The 26,985-nt window shown below is 37.0% G+C and overlaps 1 protein-coding gene across 4 annotated transcripts in view; it reads left to right on the top strand.

The window, feature by feature from the left end:
• The window catches only part of NR2C1 (nuclear receptor subfamily 2 group C member 1), a 44,811-nt gene extending 30,171 nt beyond the window's left edge, over positions 1 to 14,640 (top strand). For 3 of the 4 annotated variants that reach the window (XM_047740307.1, XM_047740304.1, XM_047740306.1), the window contains 5 exons: positions 1,266 to 1,387; positions 7,636 to 7,775; positions 9,139 to 9,276; positions 11,398 to 11,503; positions 13,223 to 14,640. In XM_047740307.1, coding sequence (XP_047596263.1) covers positions 1,266 to 1,387; positions 7,636 to 7,775; positions 9,139 to 9,276; positions 11,398 to 11,503; positions 13,223 to 13,397 — 681 coding nt within the window. In that variant the 3' untranslated portion in view covers positions 13,398 to 14,640. The remainder of the gene's footprint in view (positions 1 to 1,265; positions 1,388 to 7,635; positions 7,776 to 9,138; positions 9,277 to 11,397; positions 11,504 to 13,222) is intronic. The other variant, XM_047740305.1, reaches the window with a different exon arrangement.
• The last annotated feature ends 12,345 nt before the right edge of the window (positions 14,641 to 26,985 follow it).

Genomic DNA, 26,985 nt, shown 5'->3' with positions numbered 1-26,985 from the left:
ATAGATAAACCATTTGTGGCTAATAGTGAACAAAGGCAGTTAGTATTTTTTACATTTTTACCTAACATTTCTGGAGAACTTTTATATCATTTTGATGAAAACATTTTGATCTGTTAGGCATCATAGACACCCTTGAGAATCTGATTAAAGCTATCCTTTCTCCAGAAAAATACATACGGGTACATCCACCTACTCTCCCCTTGAGGTGGCTCCTGTGAACTGTGTGATAGATCTCCTTCTGTTCTTTTAAAACAAACACACACACACGCTCACACACACACAATGTGCCTTTCTCTTTAACATAAATTGGGTCATCTATATACTGTTTCATAGTTTTTCCACTTAGGTGTCTGTAAGGTATTATTTTTTCTATGCCATCACATCTCAGTTTATCTCACCAATTTTAATGCCTACAAAGTACTCTATAGCATAGATTATTTTCCTTAGTGATAGAAATTTAGGGTAGTGTTTCTTATGGATGAAACTATATTTCATTTATCGCAATGAAAGTTCTATTAACAAGCTTTTCAGAAATGATTTTAGAAGTGTTTTGATGTGGGATACTTATTTTCAACCGTTTGAAACACTTAAAATAACTACCCGAGGTCAGCAGTACAAACTGACAGCCTGTGAGTATTACAGCCACAGACAAGTTTTGTTTTACCTGTAGATTAAACAGATTTCACACAGAACCTGCTCTTTGAAAAATAGAGCAGGCAGTCCTTAGTCCAAATTGCCATATGTTTTCAGTATATGGAATTCGTGTCATAGCTGTGCCATTTATCTGGGAATATGCACCTCCCAGAGGGCGCCAGCAAGCCCACTTCACTCATTATTCTCCTGACCCTGTAAGATTTGAATTTGTTATTCCCCATAGCCTGTGTGAAAGGAACATTTAATATACAGGATTGCTCCTTACACTGAACTTGTTATATACCATTTTTGACAAAGGAAGAGAAGAAAGGAAAATAAGCACATTGTTAGACCAAAACGGAAATAACTTCTAAAAACACGACCAAAGTATATCGTAACTGATATTTATTAAGTGAGCTTCTGCTTGTCTGAATATTGCTTTGTTAGCAATTCTGGTCTACTCATTCTAAATCCTATTTATAGTTGCAAAATCCAGTCACTTGGATTATTTCAAGATTTGACTTTGGGTGAATATATCAAACTCATTTGATATGTTTACATGTAACTTTTTCAAAGAAATTATCACTTAGAACTGTCATAAGATAATTTACCTCAGTCCCTGTTCACACTAGCTCACCATGCCTTCTCCTATGCCTGAGTACCTGAATGTGCACTACATTGGGGAGTCTGCCTCCAGACTGCTGTTCTTATCGATGCACTGGGCACTTTCGATTCCTTCCTTCCAGGCTCTAGGGTAAGTGTTTTTGAAGTCCTTGAGTATGAATGTGATTTTATTGCCCAAATGTACACTAAGCAAGAACTTTTATTTTGGATGGATTTGCATTAAAGGAAAAAGAATGGTATAACATTAAGTTTTGTTATTTATATGATAAATTATAGCAGTTAGTATTTTCTTACGTTATTTTTATGTAGGAAGAGTATCCGTGTTTCATCATCATTTGACTGAGTCAATAATTCAAATTGAAAATAAGCAGGGGAACTGATAAATCATGGCCAGTGTTTGTAATGGGCTGTCTTTGACCTGAAGATAGGGAGGCTGTAGGTATGTCCTAGTCTTGTTTCCCTCCCAGCCCCACTGTTCCAGTGTTCATCTCAGGCATGTTCATAAGGACTTGAAACTTGCATACAGTGAATGTTTCAAAATAGAAACAATTGTTTTCCAATCTGTGGTTACAAAAAGTGGGGAAGGGGCAGATAATGTAGACCCCATAGTACCACAATGATCATTTGGATGTACTGCGAAGGACCACATCAATAATCTGTATTACATCTGCATAACCTACAGTTTGCCAAATTTACTTAGATTGCGTTAAAGTAACTGGTATGAAGAGGCAAAGAGACCATGGAAAAGGTTAAACCCATAATTAGAAAAGTATTTCCCTATTACAGGGCCATACTCATCAATATGATTTCATAAATAATGTGCCTTCATATCCTATAGTTCTGTTCTCCCATTTGCCAAATAGGAATGATAAGTGTCCATCCTTTATTCTTACAGAGTAGTTAATATGACTAAGGAATATCTCAGTCATGACTTTAAAAAGCATACAAAGGGGTTCCTGGGTGGCTCAGTCGGTTAGGCATCAGGCTCCTGATCTCAGCTCAGGTCTTGATGTTCAGGGTCATGAGTTCGAGCCCCACATTGCGCTCTGCACTGGGCATGGAGCCTCCTTTTTTATTTTTTTTTTTTTATTTTTTTTTTTTAAGATTTTTTTTATTTATTTATTTGACAGAGATCACAAGTAGGCAGAGAGGCAGGCAGAGAGAGAGGAAGGGAAGCAGGCTTCCTGCTGAGCAGCGAGCCCGATGCGGGACTCGATCCCAGGACTCTGGGATCATGACCTGAGCTGAAGGCAGCGGCTTAACCCACTGAGCCACCCAGGCGCCCCGGAGCCTCCTTTTTTAAAAAAAAGCACACGTAGAACCCCACTATAATTTAGTGTTGGGTATACCATGCATTAAATCACATGCTTACATAGATTGAAAGCCTGATTTGGAATGGTTAACCTTTAGAACTATTGTTAGCCCTTTCTCTCAAAATAACATTTAGTTTTCAGAATGCCTCCAGTCTGCTGCTTTTAACAAGAATTAAAATATGATATAAATTTACATATTAGCAGTTTATTTTAAAGGATTAAGTTTAGTTAGTTCCCTAAGCTTGTAACTGGAATACTTTGTGTTGAAAAGTAACCTGGTGATACTTTTTATAATAGGCTATCAACTATTATATTAAAAAAAAAAAAGAGGAACGATTTTTAGGGAGTACTTTGAACTCCTTTAATTTATATAATACTATTGATCTTAAGTACTTTTGTTAAATTAAGTGTAATTATCCTGTGGAAACATTCTCCAGATGTTAAGCCAAGAATAAAACCTGAGATTTCCAATTAGAATACAGTGGCAGCCACATTTCCCTCTGATCTGTACTGAAAATTGGTTTTAATACAACAGCCACAGGATTCTTTACAATCAGAATTAACCATTGGTATAGCATGTGAGGCCATTAATCGCTACATAAATTCTTACTTACTGTCCCCATCTAGATTGTTTGTAGTTTGAGTTAATCAGATTGAAGAAGACTAAATGCCAATGATGGGAAATTTTGTGTGGTAATAAAAGCTATTCTGAGTCTCCTAGAAACTGACATTGGTTGCATTTTTATCTGTAGACACAAAACTTGGGAACAAAGCCCTAATATTGCAGGGAGAAACAAATAAGCAACATTAATCATTTACTAAAAGTCAAGTTTGTTTTGATTAATTACTGAATGAAGAACAGTAGTTTCAAGAACTGATGGAACAGTGGGTGGTTAATACTGTTTGACTTTCACAGTCCTTTATGTTTTACAAGGATATTACTTTTCTGTTTAAGATTTGTAGTTTCAAAACGTACAGGAATTCAGTTGTTTTTCACTTCTACCTGCATGATTTAGGTGATTACACAGTAGTAGGTTCAGTTACGGGCACTTGGCATGATTTGTCAGCAGTCCTCTCTACCTGGATTCTCGTAATATAACCCAAACTTCCAAACCACCACTATTTGCTACAGGAGACTTTATTTTTTAAATATTTTAAGAAACCTTCCATAAATTCTAAGCCTGAAAATTGAATCTTTTAAAATCCCACTGAAACGAAGTAATGTTTATTATAGATGTGAGTTTAAAACAGCTTTATTGGGGCATCTGTGTGGCTCAGTGGGTTAAGCCTCTGCCTTCAGCTCAGGTTATGGTCTCAGGGTCCTGGGATCAAGCCCCACATTGGGCTCTCTGCTCAGCAGGGAGCCTGCTTTTCCCTCACTCTCTGCCTGCCTCTGTGCCTACTTGTGATCTATCTGTCAAATAAATAAATAAATAATCTTTTAAAAAATAAAATAAATCCACTTTATTGGGTGCCTGGGTGGCTCAGTTGGTTTGACGACTGCCTTTGGCTTGGGTCATGATCCCAGGGTTCTGGAATAGAGTCCCACATTGGGCTCCCCCTGCTCTTTAGGGAGCCTGCTTCCCCCCTCCCTCTGCCTACCATTCTCCCTGCTTGTGCTATCAAAATAAATAAATAAAATGTTTGTTATTTTTTTAATTAAAGAAAATAGGGGCACCTGGGTGGCTCAGTTGGTTAAGCGTCTGCCTTAGGCTCAGGTCATGATCCCAGAGTCCTGGGATTGAGTCCCACGTGGGGCTCCATGCTTGGTGAGGAGCCTTCTCCCTCTCCCTCTACTGCTCCCCCTGCTTGTGTGCTCTCTCTCTCTGTGTCTGTCAAATAAATAAAATCTTTTTTTAAAATTTAAAAAATAAAAATAAAACCAGCTTTATTGCTGTATCATTGACTACTTTTCCCTAAGGACCATCCCTTCCTTTCAAATACATACTGCTAGTAAAGTATAATGCCTTGAGTTTATTTGTGTAGAAGACAAATAGGTTATCCCCACATGTAAATGACTTCAAAAGTCATACTACTTTATCAAAATAAAGAGTATAAACAATGATCTGATCTCTAATTATGAGTACTGTGTACATATTTTAATGAACTTAACAATATAGAAGAATAGAGAAAAATATACCTATTTGTAAAAGAAGTTGACATATTTACTGTTACGCAACCTAATGTCTCTATTAATTACACTGCCGTTGCTTTCAGTGTACCTGACTGATACTTTAATTACCCCATCCAGCTCTTTTTGCTTTTCAAAGGAAAGATGTTTAGGGGTGCCTGGGTGGCTCATTGGGTTAAGCCTCTGCCTTCCACTCGGGTCATGATCTCAGGGTCCTGGGATCGAGCCCCGCTTCGCATGGGAGCCTGCTTCCCTTCCTCTCTCTCTCTGCCTACTTATGATCTCTGTCTGTCAAATAAATAAATAAAATCTTCAAAAAAATAAAATCTAATCTACCTATTAGAAAATAGGTAGTATAATGTGATTACAATAATTACTTGATTTTAACAGAAAAAAAGTTAATGTCAAACATGCCCTTCTCATCACAAAATATTAGCTGTGAAGGGGAGTCTCTCCTGAGAAATTTGACTTTAGCATTTTACTTGCTAAAATTGTAATGATTTATACAAAAGCATCGATTTTTAACACCTGGGTTCAAATTCTAGATTTATTCATCTGCTAGCTTTGCTACTTTACTAGGCTCTATTTCTACATCTATAAATTAAGAGCAGAAATGCTTTCTTGCTGACGCAGCTGCTTAGCTGAGATGATGAGCGTAAATGATCTAATCCAGTGCCTCTGTGAACTGGATTGACTCTCAGTGCTCATTTTCCTTCATTCTCTTGGGAACCTTCTCTTTAAAAAGAACTCGCTCTTCTCCTTTCGTAATGAACTTCTTAAAAACACTTGAACAGCCTCGCTAGCTGTACTCCAAGGATATTTGGGGTTTTGTTTTGGATGAAGATGTAAATATAGATCTCTTTCTGTAATTTATCTTCATATTTAGTTCTTCCACTTTTCCTTCGGAAACAAAACAATCTGGTGGCTTATTCCTCAGTTGCCACTTTTCATCATTTTTCCTTTAGGGTACTCAGCAATTTTGGTGTCCGTCATCCTCTGCACAGTTACTCCTTGAACTTTTCTCTGAGTCTCCCACAACAATGTCAAAGTACTTTCTTCCTGCTAGGTGTAACACAGGCCAGACAGAGCTTTCATTTTTTTGTCAGTTGGCTCTGTTCATTTTCCTGTCCTGTATTCACTAATTACCTTGGTTAGCTGTTTCCTCTTTAAAACTTAAGAATCCGAGGTTAAGGTGAAAACTGAATTACTGTGAACTTTCCCATCATGTGTGCTTTTAACCTTTTCCTCCTGTTCATAAAATTTTAAAGTAACACTGAAGTATAAACCTATAAAGTATAACTTCATTCTCCAGAGGAACTAACCCCACTAATTAACAGTTTGGTGTCCTACCAGACCTTTTCAGTGCCGTATTTTGATAATCCATTACATACTTGCATATCCTATTCTTTGCCTTTCTTTTATACTTATAAAGTATATACTTAAAAGTATATACTTCTATAGTAGACTTATATACTTATACTCTTTTATACTTATACTTTCTATTATACTTTTATAGTTCCTATGCCAGCACATGTAAATTTGCTCTCTTCTTAATGGTTGCCTGGTATTCCCTTTTACGGGATCTCTTATTGATTTACTCTTCCTTTATAAGTAGACATTTGAGTTTTTGCTAATTTTCTTTGTTATTCTATCTAGTGCTACAATAAGCACTGTAGCATTGTATATATAATTTGCCTACTTTCTGTATTTCTTTAAAATAGGTTCTTACAAGTGGAATGGCTAAGTCTCAGAGGATGTATGTTCTAGTTTTTTGATAGATGGCTACTATTAAATTGTCCTCCAAAAAGATGTTAAGCCAGTTAACACCTCAGCAATGCTTGCATGAGACTGAATGCTTATTTTCTCACACCCTCCTCAATTCTGGATTTTTGCTGTCTTTTCTGATGTATGAAAATATTACCTTGATCACTTTTAGGATTTAAATTTTACATTATTTTTTATATGGAGATTTTATAATATTGGTTTTCTTTTCATTTAAACTTCCCTTTCATAGATTTTGATTGCCATAGGAAATTGGCAATACCCTAGATCTTTTTGTTTTTTAAGTTCTTTCCCACCTTTCTCTACTCAGATGTCAGCCCCTCGGGCCTTCTTTAGCCACCTTACCTGAACACTTGCCCCCCCCCCATTTTTTAATGCATCATCCTCCTTTATAGTAATGTAGAATTTTTATTACTTGAAAGTAATCTAGTGTATATATGACCATTTGCGTGTGTATTTGAAATGGTATTTTTTATGTTCACCTTCTGTTTCATGGAGGCAGACTTAATCCATCCTGTTTATTGCTATTTTTCCAGTGCCATGAATAGTGCCTGGCATATACTTTGTGTCATCCCTTGTTCACATAATTCTTATATTTACAGCTCATAATAACTTTGAGCAGGGTGTAGGACATATAGTTTCTCTTCGTTTTATATAGCTAAGCAGCTGAGGCATGGGAAGCATATTAGCTAGATTTTAAATGGATAATCAGTGAATGATCTAGTTTTTAAAACCCTGGCTGACTTCTAATATTTTTCCTACTCTCATGCTCGAGATTTCTTATTCAGAAGTTCAGGAAGGGACCTTTCTTATTTTCATTACTCCTAGCAGAATCCTCAGTATCTCATTTATAGATATCCCATCTGAAATGTGCTTAAAAAATACACCATTTCGGGACGCCTGGGTGACTCAGTTTGTTAAGCATCTGCCCTTGGCTCAGGTCATAATCTCAGGCTCCTGGGATCCAGCCCTCAGTCCAGCTCCCTGCTCAGTAGGAAGTCTGCTCCTCCCTCTCTGTTTGCCCTTCTCCTCTGCTTGTGCTCACTCACTCTGTCTCTCTAAAATAAATAAATATCTTTTTTTAAAAAGTTGTAAAGTTTATAAAATACATGTTAATATCTGATATGTGTTTATTATGTTTCATTTTAATAGGCAAGAAAACAGCATATCATTGGTGAAAGCTTATTGGAATGAACTTTTTACTCTTGGTCTTGCCCAGTGTTGGCAAGTGATGAATGTGGCAACTATATTAGCAACATTTGTCAATTGTCTTCACAGTAGCCTGCAGCAGGGTAAGGAGCATCTTATTTATTTCCTTTTCCAGGATATAAGAGGGGACATGAGTTTTATAAACTATGTTGTCATTAAAGTTAGATAGCTGATTAATGTTTTAGATACCAACAGCCTTTTTACCAGAGATAACTTTTACATTTTGATGAATATACCCATTAATCACCCCAAAATATTTTCAAGTGAGCGTATAACAAAATTGAAACAATTGTATTTTAAGTGTGAGAGGCTGCTTCTCACTAGGCCCTGTGAATGTTTGCATATTTGGACATAAATACCAAAGAATCCAAGGTTAGCTTACATAGAGGCGATCAGATACTTTTAAATGTATACTTCCCACCAATTTTTATACTGCCTTTTTTTCACTATAGTCCTTTGAATCCTAACATAGGCTGATTTTTCTTTTTTTTAATCAGTTCATTGGGATATATTCTTTCACTAAATAGAGCAATCTTTACTCTTTTTCCTTTTCTTGATGTCATGGTGATAACGGCTTTAATTGAGGACAGGCAGTCATTGATTTTTAAATGTTTAACTTTAATTTGGCTTGTGACTATCCATGAGCATGGGAGAACTGCTTTTTTAAGTTTAGGAATAATTTACAAATTGGGAATCATGTTTTATTTCCTTAGCATGTCCCATTTCTCGTTGTTTTACATTATTTTTAAAATCATCTTCTTCCACTTCCTGTTTGAGGGCAGAAAAATCACCTTAAAATGTTATCAACAGTAGATCTGCTAGAAGATAGCACTACATTGCATCTTATTTATGGACTCCTGGTCTTGATTCATTTCTCATGAATTTGTAATGGGTTTTATATAGCCTACTTCACTAAAGCTGTGGTTGATGAATCAGATGTGTTTTAAAACATAACACAGTAGATTTTAAAAGTTACCATACAACTTTGTTATATTCAACTTTTCTTTGGTCTTGGTGGTGTTTTTTGGCTAAGTATTTTTATTTTAGTAGTGTTGGTAAATTTAAAAAATTTAGGTGCTTTTGCTCATTTTTTTCAACCAGTTACAAGCTTAAATAGAATCTTGTTAACCAAAATTTGAGTCTTTTGTAGGCCGGTTGTTTAGGAGGTTATCTTTATAGCTTATCTTCTCAAGGATGTATCTTGAAACACATAATTTGTTGGGGTTCTTTTTTGGGGTTTTTTTTCTAACAGCTTATTTTTTTTCTTGAATTGAGCAGTGTCTGAATATCACAGGTTTCATCTTTACATGTGGAGATAATGAATTTTAAACATTTACAGACTGGTTATATTCAAAGCTAGAAATTAGAAGGAAATATATTGGATAAACATAGTCATACATTTTAGCCAAAAACTAGAAGCTTTCATTTGTTTGTTTTTAATTAAAGATAAAATGTCAACAGAAAGAAGAAAATTGTTGATGGAGCACATCTTCAAACTACAGGAGTTCTGTAACAGCATGGTTAAACTCTGCATTGACGGATATGAATATGCCTACCTGAAGGCGATAGTCCTCTTCAGTCCAGGTACAGAAACATTTCCTTCTTATTCAAAACAGCGTTGGGGGCATCTCATACATTGCTGGTGGGAACGTGAAATGATGCACTGAAAGTGGAAACAACCCAAGTGTCCGTCAGCAAATGAGTAAACCAAATGTAATAGCTATACACAGTAGAGTATCAGGCATAAAATGGAATGAAATTCTGATACATGCTACACCGTGGTTGAAAACAGTATCCTAAGTGAAAGAAGCCAGCACAAAAGACCATATTTTTTTTTAAGGTTTTTTTTTTTTTATGTATTTGACAGAGATCACAAGTAGGCAGAGAAGCAGGCAGAAAGAGAAGAGGAAGCAGGCTCCCTGCTGAGCAGAGAGCCCGATGCAGGGCTCGATTCCAGGACCCTGGGATCATGACCTGAGCCAAAGGCAGAGGCTTTAACCCACTGAGCCACCCAGGCCCCCCTTAAAAGACCACATTTTATATGATTCCATTTATATGACATGTTTGGAATGGGCAAATCTGTGGAAACATAAACTAGATTAGTGGCTGCCAGGGACTAAGGAGGGGGAGCATGGGAAGTGACTGCCAGTGGATACAGAGTTTCTCTTGGGGTGACAAAGGGTTCTAAAATTCAGTTGTAGTGATGGTTGCGCAGCTCTGAATCTATGAAAAACTATTGAATTATACACTTTATATCAGTGAAATTTATGGATATTAGAAGTATGAAACGGAAAGTTGAAGAAATCATTGAAATGACATAATTATGTTCACATCAACATTTGAATTCTTAGGCATATTTTGGTAGGCATCATTAGAAGGCAAATGAAAGATGAGTATTGGTTTGTTAATGGGTTAAACTTCTAAACATCTTATTAGAGTTACCAACAAATAGAAAAATGTCTCTAGCTTTTACAGTTTCTAGCTTTTACATACAGTAAAATGACAAGTAAGCTCAGTGATCAATTTATGAATAAGAAAAATCGACTGTTCTTTTAGAGCCTGTATTTTTATTTTTATATGTATTTCTATTCCTGTGCATCATAGTAAAATTATTTGAGGAAAGCTGCTTCTTAAACTTGGTGATACTAATATGACAGTTAAACCTTTTTTTTTGTTTCTTACGATGTTTCATATAAGTTAATAACATGTATTTCCATTTTAATCACAACCAATTTGTCATCTTCATTTTCTTAAAATTGAAAGAATATAGAGGTGATTTAATGTAATTTTATTTTATTAAATAGTCCCAATATTTTATTTTTCTTTTTATTCTCTTTAGAGCAGAGCTTTCCATGTTTTTCAATATTGCCAAAGTTAGGCATAATTTTATTGAAGTCCTCTTAATAGTCCCATTTTTGTGAAATTTTATAGTGACTATTAAAATGTTTATATAGATTATTTCATGTTTATGTTTACAGTTTTTCTGGTAGAGATACTGTCTATTCTTTGATAATTCTGGAAGTATCTTTTTGCCTAACAGTGATTGGGAGGTTCTTAATGAAAAAAGTAGTGTAGAATATAATCTGCAAAATTTTCACTGGATTAAAAGTGCTTTTTTAACTAAGCTAAGTCATTTTATTTTTTGTTCCTGTTGAAGCCAAATGATCAAACTCCCTTCCATGACTTTTGGAATAGAGAAAAGTATTTATTTTAGTAGAAAAAAAATACCTCATTTACTGACATTTTAGAATATGTATATGAGACAGAATAGTTAGAGGCGTTAAAGTACATGGGCCCTTGGGTGGCTTAGTCAGTTAAGTGTCTGCCTTCAGCTCAGCTCACGTCATGATCCTGGGGTCCTGGGATGGAGCCCTATATCAGGCTCCTGGCTCAGCTGGGAGTCTGTTTCTCCCTCTGCCCTTTTCCCCACTCATACTCTTCTATCTCTTTCCCTCTCAAATAAATAAAATCTTTTAAAAAAATAAAAAAATAATTTTTTTAAAAGGGTTTAAAGTACAGTGTCTGGCATTTAGTAGGTGGGTTGGTTACTAAATGTATTTGTGGAGTGAGAGAACCACGCATAGGATAAGCGCTTTTTTCCTCTTTGACTGAGTTGTTCTTTCCACCCCCTTCTATCTCATGTCTCTCTGCCTTATTAAATGAGCATTCGGAACTAGGGTAACAATATATTCTTTAATGTTTCAGATCATCCAGGCCTAGAAAATATGGAACAAATTGAGAAATTTCAAGAAAAGGCATATGTGGAATTCCAAGATTATATAACCAAAACATATCCAGATGACACCTACAGGTATCTAAAAGTTAAATACTGTTTAATTAAATCCATCTTAAAAATTTTTTGTAAATCATTTCATTATTTCCCATTCCAAGAGTAAATCAGTGTTTTAGTCAGCCTGGACCTTTGAAATAGCTAATTCTGGCACGCCTGGGTGGCTCAGTGGGTTAAAGCCTCTGCCTTCAGCTCAGGTCATGATCCCAGGGTCCTGGGATCGAGCCCCGAATCGGGCTCTCTGCTCAGCAGGGAGCCTACTTCCCCCTCTCTCTCTCCCTGCCTTTCTGCCTACTTGTGATTTCTGTCTGTCAAATAAATAAATAAAATCTTTTAAAAAAAGGTTGGAGGCACCTGGGTGGCTCAGTGGGTTAAAGCCTCTGCCTATGGCTCAGGTCATGATCCCAGAGTCTTGCGATCGAGCCCCGCATTGGGCTCTCTGCTCAGCAGGGAGCCTGCTTTCCTTCCTCTCTCTTTGCCTGCCTCTCTGCCTACTTGTGTCAAATAAATAAATAAATCTTTTTTTTTTTTTTTTTAAAAAGGTGACTTAATCCTGTTTTCAGTTGGTCACAAGTGTTAGAGTACAAGGCCTTAGAATACAAGAGGGATATAGACACGAAGCTTTTCAGAAAGTTTTTTGTTGTTATTGTTTATTTTGTTTTGACTGTTCTCAGTGTTTTAAAGTTTCAAAAGTTGTTTTATACCTCATTGTACAAACAAATATACTATTTAAATTTTTCCTCCTTCTTGGCATATAGCTGTTGGCTGACCTCTGTTCCAGTAGGTTCCAGGTACTTTGATTGATCTCTGAAGCTCTCTCAGTTTCTTACATTCTGATTTATTTAAAAATAATAAATTATCTTTGGATGGCAGTTTTCAACGTATACCTTATGCAGGGTATGGTTTTGTCTTTAAGATCCTCAGTAGCACAAAAACTGGCAGGAATCGTTTCGTTAATCTTTACCACAACAGAGAGACAAGGAGTAAGTGGCTAACACGCATTCACATACGTAGAGGGATAATTGAGTCACGATTTAAACCCAGTGTTTCCTGATTCCATATTCTGTTCCTGTCTTCCCAGTAATAACTATTGCCTGTTTGACCATTTCCATTTGTTCTTTGATCACCATTGAGCCCCCCGTGTACTAATAACACAAAACATTGCTGCTCCTAAAACCTCAACTAAATCTCTAAGCCATTCTTAAATGTATAATTTGATATGTGTTTCAGTAACTTAGTTCCATGGTGGGGTGCCAGAGTGGCTCAGTTGGTTGAGCGTCCAACTCTTGATTTCAGCTCAGATCGTGATCCTCAGGATAGTGGGATGGGTCTTTGTTGGGCTCCAAGCTCAGTGGGGAGTCTTGAGATTCTCTCTCTCTCTCCCCCTCTTTGCCCCCACCCTGCACTTGTGTGCACATGCGCTCTCTCTAAAATAAATAAATCTTTTTTAAAAATAAATAAATAACTTAGTGGTTTCATGGTCCATACGGCCAAGTGGAGACAACACAGCGTAGCAGTTAAGAGCAAAGCTTTCTTTCCAATGAAGTCTGCTGGGCTACATTTATTTCCAGATGATTGTCATATCCTCTAAGGCTTAAGAGTACTTAAGTTTTTCAGTAACTTCTGAAAATTAGATCTTTATTAAATTAGACCACAACCAATATACATGCAGAAATTACTCCTATTTTTCTACTAAATCTCTTTTGGATTTACACCCTTGTTTTTCCTTCCCCTTTTTAGGTTGTCTAGACTACTACTCAGATTGCCTGCTTTGAGACTGATGAATGCTACCATCACTGAAGAATTGTTTTTCAAAGGTCTCATTGGCAATGTACGAATTGACAGTGTCATCCCACATATTTTAAAAATGGAGCCTGCAGATTATAACTCACAAATAATCGGTCACAGCATTTGAAGACTGTGTCATTAGTATAAACTTACTGTTGTTTCCCAGAACACAAGAAGACACCAAATTGAACTCATTGCTTCCAGGGTATCGGGAAATTTTGATATTAAAGAATAACCAAAAACCCAAAGTGTTTTTATTTTAACTTCTTAAGAATTTTTGATGTGACTGGGCAGGTGGCAGGAATTAGAATTTCCCTTCCTGTCTTATTTAAGTGAATAAGAAATACTATGAATTTATTCTTGGTTAAGATGGCATCCTAAGCTATCACTTCTTGGCATCAAACTAAGATCACTCGTTATATTTTATCTTATAAAACAAATAAATTAGTCTTTTTTTTTTTCCAGAATTGTGTTCTATTCATGTTTTTCATTATGAACTAGTACAGACACTTAATCTTCAGAAATCCTTAAGGAGGATTTCCCAGCATTTTACTCTTCCATAATATAATCTGTTTTAATTACCATGTAAAAGATTATTTTATGCTCAATGGTATAATGATAACATTAAAACCATAGGAAATAATAATTGAAAACATATATATATTTTTTGCCTTTTGTAAATACTATGGCACCCTTAGCATATACCACTCTCATTGCTGGCAATGAGACATAAGCCTACGTGATTTCAAGACTTATTTTTAGTGTTGTATATTATTAGTTACAAGCACTTTTTATTTATGTATGTAGCAGAAAATTGTTTTTGAGAATGAGATAGGGTTCATGTTTTAATAATTTTGGTTTACTGCTGTGTTTTAAAAGTTGTAGAGCCTGAGCCCATAATGTTTCAGTATTTTAAAATACATATTGTTGCTCTTCCATTCCACAAAAAGCTTTGGACTTCTCTCCCTCTTTTCTGATCTGCATTAGAACTTCCTGACCTTTCAATGAGTTTTAGCCCTTTTCCTTGAGGTTGTTGGAAATAAGCAATTTGTTAAATAATGGATTTATCATAGCCAGTCTGTGTTTTCAAGGTGAGTTAAACAATCATTTTAAAGCGAATTGATAATTTTTAAAAATTAAAGTTTTTTTTTTAATATGTAAAGGAATATGCACTGATGTCTCACTGTAAGGGGGGAGAGCTGTTTTAACAGTAGTATGCATCAGCCTGCAGCCTTGTTTCCACAGCAGAACCATTTTAGACTCCTTGGATGCCTTCCACAATAATGTTTTCCTTAGCAAACCTGAGACTGTTAAATCTTTCTTTGCTCTGATTGTCATGATGAATTATTTTGGTATGTCTGTGTGTTGTTGTTTTTTTTTTTTTTTTTTAAATGGAGATTTTATTGCACTCAGAGTACACTTTTTATAAAGATTTTTGCATTAGAAAAGCTTAATTTAGGGTAGGGTGTGGATTTTACTAATTGCTACTTTAATAGTAAATCAGAAGTTTAAAGTACCAACTTAGAGTCTTTACCAACTTATTAAGGGAAACTTTTTCCCTATTGAAAATGTGATTTTTGTCAACAGGTTTATTTATAACTATCAACTGGAAAAAACTACATTTAACAAAATAATTAAAATGGAAAAATCAGTAGGTTTATATCTTTATAAACCCAATGAAGTAAGCCAAGGATTCAGGAAAATAATTCTTTAAAATAATGTACTAATGGTTAATTAAGATACATGTTCCTTTCAGGTATTTTTCCTGATTAAATTTGTAGTTATATTTGGAAGTGTTTTTAAAGCTATATTAAAATGTGACTTACACTAAAAATGTCCATTTATTTGATTTCAGAGTCCTGTTTGTTCAGTATTTGGTCGTCCATTTGTTCTATTGTTATGAAATCTCTAACAGGATTTACTAACTAGGAAGGGAAATGCATGAAAACATTTCCATACCAATATTTTGGGATTATTTACAATTCAGTTTGAAGAATTTCTGCTAAAACTGCAGATTGACTATTAATTTATTTTCTCTCTCCTGAAATTTCAGTAAAATAACAGGAAAGTATAACCACACAATGATAAATGAAAGAGGAAACAAGAAATCAAAGGGTAAGAGAATTCAGTAAGTTCTTGGAAAAACGAAATGCAGGTAGAGAAAGACTAAGTAACTTATTAGCAGAGCCAGAACCCAGGACAATCTGAGTGCCAGCAAAAGGCAGTTAGTTCAGTGAGAGAGGCAGTATCCCCAGAAAAGATGCGCACTTCTGGGGAGAACTGGTGCTTGTATTCAGAGATGATGCTTGGGATGTTTAAGAAAATGAATAAAAATGGTTGCAAGTTTGTGTATAAAATCATTGAATTACCTTTTCCTGCCCTTTCTTAAGGTGGCTGACCACTTTTTGTCCTTCTGCCTTTTTGATCAGAAGGCCAGAGGTTAATTCTCTTGAACAGCTGAACTGGAAGGTCAGACTTAACAGGGCACCAGAAATAACAGACAGCCTGGGTTAGATGTGTATAGGGTTGAAAATACGGTTAAGTGAAAATCTGCATTCTCAATGTGGGCTTGGTAATCATGTTCGAACGATGCTGGCCATGGGTATAGGCTTCTCGGCCAGGGTTTTTTTTTCTTCAGAGAAATTAATTGGCCTTAGAGAAAAGATGTCCAGATACTCATTTTCGTTGTATCTTGGTGAAAAGCCTGCTTGTCACTTTATCATTCTTCAGAGAAGCCCACTAATTTCATGTCATAGAAGTATACATGGGGTTTCTGTTCAACTCTTTATTGCCTACTATTAAATATGAACTTAAAACCAGGATCACCAGATAATTGAGGAAAATCTCCAATCCATAAGAGATCAGACATTGTTAGGGCTGAGAGGAGGCAAATATAATCCAGGGATCAGAAAAATATCCACCCCCAAAGGTAATTAACATTTTGAAAGAAAGCAGACCTTGTATCCATTAAATGAGAACAGGATGCTTTGGGGATTTTTTTTGTTTCAAAATTTTAGTTAAATTCTAATTAGTTAACATACAGTATTGGTCTCAGGAGTAGAATTCAGTGGTTCATCACTTACATACAACACTCAGTGCTCATCACAACAAGTGCCCTCCTTATTACCCATCCCCCATCCAGTCCCTCTCCCACCCACCCCCCCCATCAACCCTCAGTTTGTTCTCTACCATTAAGAGTCTCTTATGCTTTGTTTCCCTCTTTTTCCCTCCTCCCATATGGTCATCTGTTTTGTTTCTTAAATTCCACATATGAGTGAGGTGATACAGTATTTATCTTTCTCTGGCTGACTTACTTCACTTTAGCATAATACACTAGCTCCATACATGTCATTACAAGTGCCAAGATTTCGTTCTTTTTGATGATCTTCTTTATCCATTCATCAGTCGATGGACATTTGGGCTCTTTCCATAGTTTGCCTATTGTTGATAATGACACTATAAACATTGGAGTGCCTGTACCCCTTCAAATCTGTGTTTTTTTATCCTTTGGGTAAATACCTAGTAGCGCAATTGCCAGATCGTGGGGTAGTTCTATTTTTAACTTTAGAGGAAGCTCCATACTGTTTGCCAGAGTCGCTGCACCAGTTCTACCAACAGTGTAAGAGGGTTCCCCTTTTTCTACATCCTCACCAACACCTCTTGTTTCCTCTGTTTCTTTAAGCCATTCTGACAGGTGTGAGGTCCTATATCATGATTTTGATTTGTATTTCCCTGGTGATGAGTGATGTTGAGCATTTTTTCATGTGTCTGTTAACCATCTGGATGTCTTCTGTCCATTTCTTAACTGGATTATTTGTTTTTTGGGTGTTGAGTTTGATAAGGTCTTTATAAATTTTGGATACTAAGCCTTTATCAGATATTTTATTTGCAAATATCTTCTTTCATTCCATAGGCTGCCTTTTAGTATTGTTGATTGTTTACTTCGCTGTGCAGAAACTTTTTATCTTGAAGTCCCAGCATTATTACTTTTGTTTCTTGCCTCTGGCAACATGTCTTGTAAGAAGTTACTTTGGCGCTCTTCTAGGATTTTGATTGTTTCCTGTCTCATATTTAGGTCTTTTATCCATTTTGAATTTATTTTTGGTAGTATAGTATAAGAAAGTGATCAGTTTCATTCTTCTGCATGTTGTTGCCCAGTTTTCCCAACACCATTTGTGGAAGAGAGATTCTTTTTCCATTGGATATTCTTCCTGCTTTGTCAAAGATTAGTTGACCTTATAGGAGACTTTCAAAAGGGATATTTGGAGCAAGGAACTGTCCTTGGAAATTAAAAATATTAGCCAAACTGTATGGTCATCAGTGCTTACTCCCATGAGAATAAGGAAGATGAGGAGGAGGAGGAATAGGGGGAGGAAGAGGACAGAATGGGGAAATGGGAGAACTGAGGGAGGAGAAAGTACTTTTAAATATTCCCTTTTTATTACTTTGCCTCTGCTTCTATGGCAAATCATACTTGGATAGCCTAAAAATGGCCATTTTATTATTGTCAGATCCTCTCTTATGGGAGAGGGATTATTCATGATGTTTAGGTTTAGAATAAAATATGGGCCAAATGTCCGTTTTGCTATGTGCCTTATCTGCATTGTCCTGCCAGGAGATCATTCTGTAGAATCACAGTAAATGGAACCATTTTGTATTGTGTGTTGTATTTTATGGGGTTTGCAAAACTTATTTTGAAGGGGGAAAAAATAAAACATATTTCCTAATAGGAAAAAAAAATGTTAGCCACAGCAATTTATTAGAAGGGTTGGAAGTTGTTGAGGAACTCCCCCTGAGAACATAACCCGAAGGTTAAGAAATAAAGAAGAAAAAAGAAAATTAAAAAATTAAATCAGGAGGTCTAACATTTTAATAGCTGGAGTTTAAGAGAACAGAAAAGACTTGAGGTAAGGAAATTATTAAATAATACAAGAAAAGTTACATAAAAGGACATGTGTCTCTAGGTTGAAAGGATCCACCCTTTTTTTTTTTTTAAAGATTTAATTTGAGAGAGAGCCCACATGGAGTGGTGGGAGGGGCAGAGGGAAAAAAAGAATCTCAAGCAGACTCCCCACTGAGTGTGGAGCCCCACGCCGGGCTGGATCCCAGGACTCTGAGACCAAGACCAGAGCCACCCACACACCCCAAGGATCCACCCTTTAAATGAAAAAAGATTCATACTGTCTTAAAATCAGAACAATATAGTCAAAGAGAAGATACTATACAGCTACTTTTTGCAATATAGTGGAATAGGTAATCTGCAGGCCTTTTTTCCATTGCTTTGCTTATAAGTTTAGTGTGAGTTCTCAAAGAAGGGTAAGGTTGGTGCAGATCATGAAATTCCTCAAACCCCTGGTCCTGGCAGAAGCAAATACATCTTCTCTGGAGAAAATATCCATAATTTAGATCAGAAGTTGGCACACTTTTTTTTTTTTTTTAAGATTTTATTTATTTGTCAGAGAGAGCCCAAGCAGGGGGAGAAGCAGTCTCCTCGCTGAGCAAGGAGCCCGACATAGAACTCGATCCCAGGACCCCGGGATCGTGACCTGAGCCAAAGGCAGATGCTTAACTGACTGAGCTACCCAGGCATCCCCAGAAGTTGGCACACTTTTTGGTAAAGAGCAGGAGGTATTTTTTTTTCTTTTTACTTTTGGGCCATCCAATGTCTGTAGCAACTATTTAACTCCGCTGTTGTGGTGCAAAGGAGCTATAGACAGTACATAACAACGGGCCTGGCTGTGGTCTGGTAGAACATATACAAAAGCAGGTAATGGACTGAACTTGACCCTTGAGACATAGTTTCCTGGCCCCTAATTTAAGACCTCAAGACTGTCTCAGATTAAGCTCACCTGTAGATGAGCTCACAAAATTATTAAACTCACAAAGAAGCCACTTGAATGAGTCTGAAATAAACAACACATAAAAAGACTCTGAAAGACAGTATGAGATACAGAAATTGTCACATCCAGATTATAAAGGTATATAATAGTTTTTAAGGAAAAAAATGGAATCAAAAAGTAATAAGAAATAGGAACTGCAGAAAAGATGAAATTTTAAGAACAAGCCAAAACATTTAGAAATAAAAAACTTAACTAAAAAATTTTCTTTAAAGATTTTACTTATTTTAAAGACAGTGGACAAGCAGAGGGAAAGGGGAAGCAGACTCCCTCCTGAGCGCAGAGCCAAACACGGGACTGATCCCCAGGACCCCGAGATCCCAGTCAGATGCTTAACCGACTGAGCCACCCAGGCACCCCAAAACACTTACTGAAATTTTAAAAATCTCTCCATGGTGGAAGATATGCTGACAACACATACATTTAATTCTAACTCCCTCCTTAAATGTCATTAAAACAGTCAAAAAATTATCTCAAAAGACAAAAATGAGAAATAAATGAAAGCTACAAAGTTCTAGAAGCTGGAAAACACATAAGGTGAGTGATAGTCATTTTAGCAAATGTGTGAAGGTTGACTTAACCTGCAGTGGGGGAAGCTGAGGATAAGCTTGACTGGCACCGCAGATCCTCCAGGATGCTCTCCGATTACAACACCTGCTTTGGAAGGGGACATAAAGGGACTTAAGTCTGTTAAGGAGGCAGATATGTACTAGAATGATAAAATTTGAAAGTCTGGGGATACCAAGTGTAGAGTACATGGAACAGGATGTGTGTTGAAGATGGGTGTGTCTATTGATACAACCATCTCCCAAAAGTAATTTTACATCACATAGTAAATATAATGTGCACAAATCTGTTTTATCCTAGAAAAACTCTTGTACATGTGCCAGGAGGCATACAAAATGTTCATGTCAGCATTGCAAGAGAAAAAAAGTCTCTCCAAATACCCATTGACAGGAAAATTAATAAATAAATTGCAGTGTAGTCACCCAATGAGAAGTATTATGTAATATCAACGAATCCTAGAAGTCATGTATGAAAAAGCAAGCCCAAAAATATTTGATCTGTTTGCTGAAAACAGGTAAATATAATACATTGTCTAGAGGTACTTAGGGATGTGGTGAGGTCAACTTAAAAGCAAGGGAGGGGTGCCTGGCTGGTTCCATCAAAAGAGCATGGGACTCTTGATCTTAGGGTCATGAATTCAAGCCTCGTGTCTAGTGTAGAGATCACTTAGGTAAAAAAAACTTTTGGAAAAAATAAAAAGCAAGGGAATTATAAGTAATTCAGACCTCTAGTTACTTCTGGAAGAGTAAGAAGAAAACACAAACAGGGAGGGACATAGAAGGGGCTTTCAAAGTATTAACAGTATTCTATTTGTTACAAATTCTCTTGCTTTGTATCAAAGCACTCAGTGGTTTAAAACTACATTTGTTACGCTCATGAATCCACAATGAGAATAGAGCTTGGCATGGCATGGACAGCTTTTCTGCACCAAGCAGCTCAGGGCGGGGCGGGGGGGGGGGGGGTTTGGGGGGGGCAGAGGTTTGGAATTTTTGGAATCTCACAACATCTGGAGGTTGATAGCGGCTGTTTGCTGTGCAGAAGTGGCAAACATCTGGGAGACCATGAAGACCAGAAATACTGCAGCCATTCTTGAGAAAGGATGTATCTCAGCAGCCTCTGGAGAATCCCAATGTAGAGAAGAGCTTACCTTGACAAGATTTCCTGATGGGTATTTGTGTAATGAAGTTGTAAATTGACACAAGGAATTGTAAGACGTTAAAACAATTGTAACATTTTGGACTAAAAGATACATTACAAAATAAATTTTGTGTTTTTTGGCTCTTCAAACTTACATGGGCTGAAAGATGACTAAGAAAACTACTCAGCTACAGACATGGGCTCATTTTGTGAGAAACAAAGGGTAATTTCCATGTGGCTATTGGGAGGGTTGTTGAGAGAGAGAGAAAAAGACAAAGACAGATGGAATACAGTGTTCTAGGCTCAGTGTCTTTGTCCATTGAGCTGCTATACAAAACACCACAGACTGCTACAGAAAGGTAAAGATGGGTGGAAATTAAGATGAACACACGGGGCGCCTGGGTGGCTCAGTGGGTTAAAGCCTCTGCCTTCGGCTCAGGTTGTGATCCCAGGGTCCTGGGATGGAGCCCTGCGTCGGGCTCTCTGCTCTGCGGGAAGCCTGCTTCCTCCCACCTCTCTCTCTGCCTGCCTCTGCCTACTTGTGATGTCTCTCTCTCTCTCTCTCTCTCTCTCTCTCTCTCTCTGTCAAATAAATAAAATCTTAAAAAAAAAAATTTAAAAAACACATTTAAAAAAAAAAAAAAAAAGATGAACACACTAATGCTCCCGCAAGCCTTGGCTTGAAACTCAATAATTTTTTCTCTTCCTCATTCTTGAAGCCTCCTCCTTCCCCTCACTTGTTTTTCCGTAGAATCCTTTGTTCCAGGAACTCAGTATCTATATTGACATCTTTGCTGACCTCAATGTATACTTAGTAATGAGAGTCAGATGGCCAGCACTGGCACTGGTCACAAGACCACCTTAGGAAGACATGACTAAATGTGGCTGGCAGCATGGACCAGATTCCTCTCAAAACCACCCAGGGGGTGCCTGAATGGCTCAGTTGGTCACGTGCCTGCCTTCTGCTCATATCCCAGGGTCGGGCCTATTCCTCCCCTCTACCCCCTGCTTGTGCTTTCTCACTCTCTCTGTCAAATAAACAAAATCTTTAAAAACTGAGCCTGGGTGGCTCAGTCCCTTAAGCATCTGCCTTCAGCTCGGGTCATGATCCTGGGGTCCTGGGATCGAGCCCCACATTGGGCTCCCTGTTCAGTGGGAAGCCTGTTTCTCCCTTTCCCACTCCCCCTGCTTGTGTTCCCTCTCTTGCTCTGTCTCTCTCTGTCAAATAAATAAAATCTTTTTAAAAAATCTTTAAAAACAAAACCCCCAAAACCTCCCAGATCCTATAATTTTCCTATAAAACCCTTCAGCCTTTTACCCTGGGCAGGTCTGCAGTTTCGAAGGCATTAGACTGCTGTGGCCCCCTTTACCCGGCAAAGAAAACAAGCATTCTCTTCATCTCCAAGTTCTGTCTTCATGGTATGCTTTGGCTCTGGAGCACAGAGGTTGGTTTTTGACAACAGGTGGCTTATAAACAACAAACATTTATTTCTCACGGTTCTGGAAGCTGAAAGTCCAAGATCAGGGTGCCAGTATGATCAAGTTCTGGTAACTTCTTGACTGTGGGTTGCAGGCTGCTCACTTCTGCAGCGTCCTCAGATGATGGAAAGAGCTAAGGATCTCTCTGGAGCCTCTTTTAGAGGCACTAATCCCATTCACCAAGGTGCCACCCTTATGACTTAAACAGCTCCCAAAGCCCCAACCTACTATATCACCTTTGAGGATTAGGATTTCAATGTGAATTTGGGGGAGGGAGGACACATTCAGACCATAGCACTCAGAAATCAACATCATTGGGGTGCCTGGGGCCTCAGTCATCTAAGCACCCATCTCTTGATTTCGGTTCAGGTCATGATCTCAGGGTCCTGGGATCCCTGATCCCCACATCAGGCTCTGCGTTCATCGGAGAGCCTGCTTGAGATTCTCTCTCTCCCTCTCTCTTTGCCCCTCCCCCTGCTGTCATGCAATCATGCTCTTTCTCTCTCTAAAATAATAATCTTAAAAAACAAAGAAACCAAGCATCATTGCTTCTTCATAGAGATACACATAAAGGCCTCTAAAATTTAGAGAAAGATAAAGTATACTTATTTTAAAGATTTATTTATTTGAGAGAGAGTGCACATGTGTGCAAGGGGAGGTAAGGGCAGAGGGAGAGAATCTTCAAGCAGACTCCTGGCAGAGCACAGAATCCAAGTCGGGGCTTAGTCCCCAACCCATGAGATCATGACCTGAGTGGAAACAAAGAGCTGGAGGCTTAACCCACTGAGCCACCCAGATGCCCCTAAACTATACTTCTTGATGGGAGAGTGGCAAAATTCTGGAACAGTGTAGGCAACCAGAATTTTTTTGTGGCCATTTTTGGAAAACAATCTGTCACAGATAGTATTCTCCTAGGCTCAGTTGTAGACTCTTAAGATTAACTATATACATATGTATATATATATGTATATAATATATACTTATTATATATTATATTTATATATGCATTTATATATATATTTATTTCACAATATTTGATAGAAAATAATCCTTAAATGGAAAAAATTAGATGGTCTTAGACCCTCAGATTGCCACAGCTCCTTTCATCTAGAACCTTCAGAGGCTGTAAGCACAAATTGGCCCTGAAATAGGTATGCACAAGAAAAATCAGTAAACTGTATTAGGAGAATGAAACGTGAGTGTGTTTGGGAGGTGGGGTGGGGGGGTGTTGTTAAAGAACTAAATCCTCCTCTCTATTTTGGGAAGTCAGATAATACCTAATTTTTTTTCTTTTAATTCTAGAAATAAGGATGTAAGCTAGGATTATGTTAGTGAATACCAAAATAAGCAGCTCAAGGATTGAAACCATTCCCCGACTGATTTGGGGAGTTGGAAATCAGATCAGGAAGCAGACCTATACGATTCTTTCAACCAGGTATGTATACTCAGTGTATTATATTTTTAAAAAGAAAAAAAATGGAAGAGCTAAATAACAAATTAGATTGTTAAAGACAGAATTAAGTTTTCTGGCAATATTTTTGTTCACATGAAGACAGTATTATCTGAATGGATTCTGCATGTGCCTTTAGGTTTCTTTGGCTCTGTAATAATAATACTAATATCAAGTTAGTGACAAAAACCAGAACCTGGTACTATGACAAAAGAGCAACCAGAGATCAAGAAAGAATCCTTGAAATCAAATAGAATAATGTTGAAATGGAAAAAAAAAAAATCTATCAAGACCGTATGGACCGTACCCTCATGGGGAACAAATGAGTAAACAGATACATAAAGGTAAAGTGGCTCAGAATGTAAAACGCAAAGGTAGAAATGGAAAATATGCAGGTAAAATTTTAAAATACAGAAGATAAATCCAGAAGGACAAATGTTCACCTAATATCCAGATTCCAGAAATGGAGAGGGGGAAATTATCAAAAGAACAATTTCTACAACAAAGACACATCTCCAAATTTAAAGATGGCGTTGAATTCCAACAAGGATCAACGAGAAAAAGACCAAGATAAGTCCAAATGAAGTTTCAGAACTTTAAAAACAAACAGAAACCTGAGAAACAAGTTTCTTACAAAGGAATAAATCTAGTTGACCCTTGAACAACACAGGTTTGAACTGCATGGGTCCACTTAAATGCTGGTTTTGTTACAATACAGTACTGTAAATTTATTTTCCTTATGATTTTCTTAACATTTTCTTTTCTATAGCTTAGTTCATTGTAAGAATAAAGTATATAATACATGCAACATACAAAACTTGTGTTAACTGGCTGTTTATGTCATCAGTAAGGCTTCTGGTAAACAGGTTATTCGTAGTTAAGTTTTCAGGGAGTCGAAAGTTATACGTGGATTTTCAACTGCATTGGGTGTGGTCAGTGCCTCTAACCCCTGTGTTGGTCCAAGGTCAACTGCATTAGATTGGCAGAAAGATTTTTATCAATGATATTAGATATTAGAGGGTAATGGAGCAATATTTTCAAAGCTCTAAGAGAATTCCATGTCATAGAATTCGTTTGAGCTTAGAATTCTATGTCCCTGCAAATGATCAGTCAAGAGGGAAATTAAAAAAAAAAAAAAAGCGGGGGACGGGGATTTATTTCCTACACACATCTAAAAAAAAAAAAAGCCTCAAGAAGGTACTCTACCAAAACAAATACAAACAAAACAGAAACAAGTGAACAAATGACAGAAATCCAAGAAAGAAAAATATGCAGGATCCAAGACTCATTCATATAGAAGCATGAATAATAATAGCTGTTCATCAGGTCTAAAGACAATTGATTAAAATTGTAACAGGAAATCAAAGAAGTCTGAAAAATTTATTCAAGAAGACATATGCTTCTTCTATTATTAAGAAGTAATTTATCCAACTAATGTTTTTGGAATACTTATAATTATACCAGGCACTGGATTAGTATCTTATGTGCCTTCTCCTATTTAATCCTCACAACGGTTCCTTAATGTAGGTAATATTATTAACCACATTTTACGAATGAGTAAACTGAGGCTAAGCACCTTGCCCAATATAGCTATTAAGTGACAGAGCTGAGATTTGAACAGGAAAAAATCCTAGGGAGGGGCTTAAAGAAATGGCTGCTGGTAGCAGGTCTAGAGCAGAAAACACAGGATATGCTGGGGATCCATCCAAAAGATTGAAAAACAATCTGGAAGAGATATCTGTACTCCCATGTTTATTGCAGCATTATTTACATTAGCCAAGAGGTAGAAGCAACCTAAAATGTCTGAAATGTCCACCAAAAGATGAATGGATGAAGAAAATGTGACATATACATACAATAGAATATTAGCCTTTAAAAAGAAGGAAATCCTGTCATACGCCATAACATGGATGAAACTTAAGGACATTTTGCTAAGTAAAATAAGCTAGTTTTTGCTAGTGCAAAAAGACAAGTACTACATGATCCCACTTACAGCAACTATCTGAAGTAACCAGCCCTAGAAACAGAAACTAGAATGGTGGTTGCTGGGAGTTGGAGACAGAGGGAAAGGGCAGTTGTTCAGTGCATATATGGGTTTCAGTTTTGCAAGATGAAAAGGCTCTAGAGATCTAGTGTATAACAATGTGTGTATAGCTAACACTACTATACACTCAAGAATGGTTAGGATATGGGGCTCCTGGGTGGCTCAGTGGGTTAAGGCCTCTGCCTTCGGCTCAGGTCATGATCCCGGAGTACTGGGATGGAACCCCGCATCGAGCCCCGCATCCGGCTCTCTGCTCCGTGGGGAGCCTGCTTCCTCCCCTCTCTTTCTCTGCCTGCCTCGCTGCCTACTTGTGATCTCTCTCTTTCTCTGTCAAATAAATAAAATCTTAAAAAAAAAAAAGAATGGTTAGGATAGTATATTTTATGTTGTGTTTTTTGCTACAAAAGAAAAAAAAAAAAGATGCTAGGGAACCAACTTGTACTTTTGAGTACTTAAATAAAAGAGAGAACCAAGCACCTATCCTGCCTTTCCTGTATGCAGTAGATCAGGAACCAGATAGTTGAAGGGACGTGTCTCTTTATAAAAGAATTGTGGCTAATGAAGAAAAAATGAAATTATTTAGGCAATGCTCATCAATGTCTGCTAAAAAGTACAAAAAGTGAAACAGACACTATGTATGCTACCTGATGGAAAGATATCAGCACCTATAAAATATACCTAACAATGTAAAAAATAAACACAAATCTGGTCAAGCACCTAAGTGTAATTACAAATACACAGGAAATACAGGGGTTAGAGGAATACAGGGACATGATCAACAAAATCCAGGCTGTGGAACACTCTACAGGAGAAACTGCCAGTTTTTCGTCAAAAAAATTGGAAGGACAAATAAACAAGAAACAAAAAACCAAAACAAGAAAAGCCTTAAAGCATACTATGTAAAATAAAATAGCCGCTGGAAAATTAGAAATAATATTCATTTAATATCCATTATTACTTAAAAATTTTAAGTAACATGCACGATTTAGATTTCTAATACATTTTTAAATGTTTAAATTTTGAATTTTAACTTTGCAACTAAATCCTTGAGAGCAGATATTAACCTTTTACTTTTCTATACATCCTCCTCGCTCTCCTACCTACACAGCACTAGTGTATGTCCTCGTGTCGAATGTATTCG

This window comes from Lutra lutra, chromosome 8, assembly GCF_902655055.1.
Source record: "Lutra lutra chromosome 8, mLutLut1.2, whole genome shotgun sequence".
NCBI lineage: Eukaryota > Metazoa > Chordata > Mammalia > Carnivora > Mustelidae > Lutra > Lutra lutra.
Note: the sequence above shows the minus strand (reverse complement) of the source record. Positions and strands in the feature narration are given on the sequence as shown.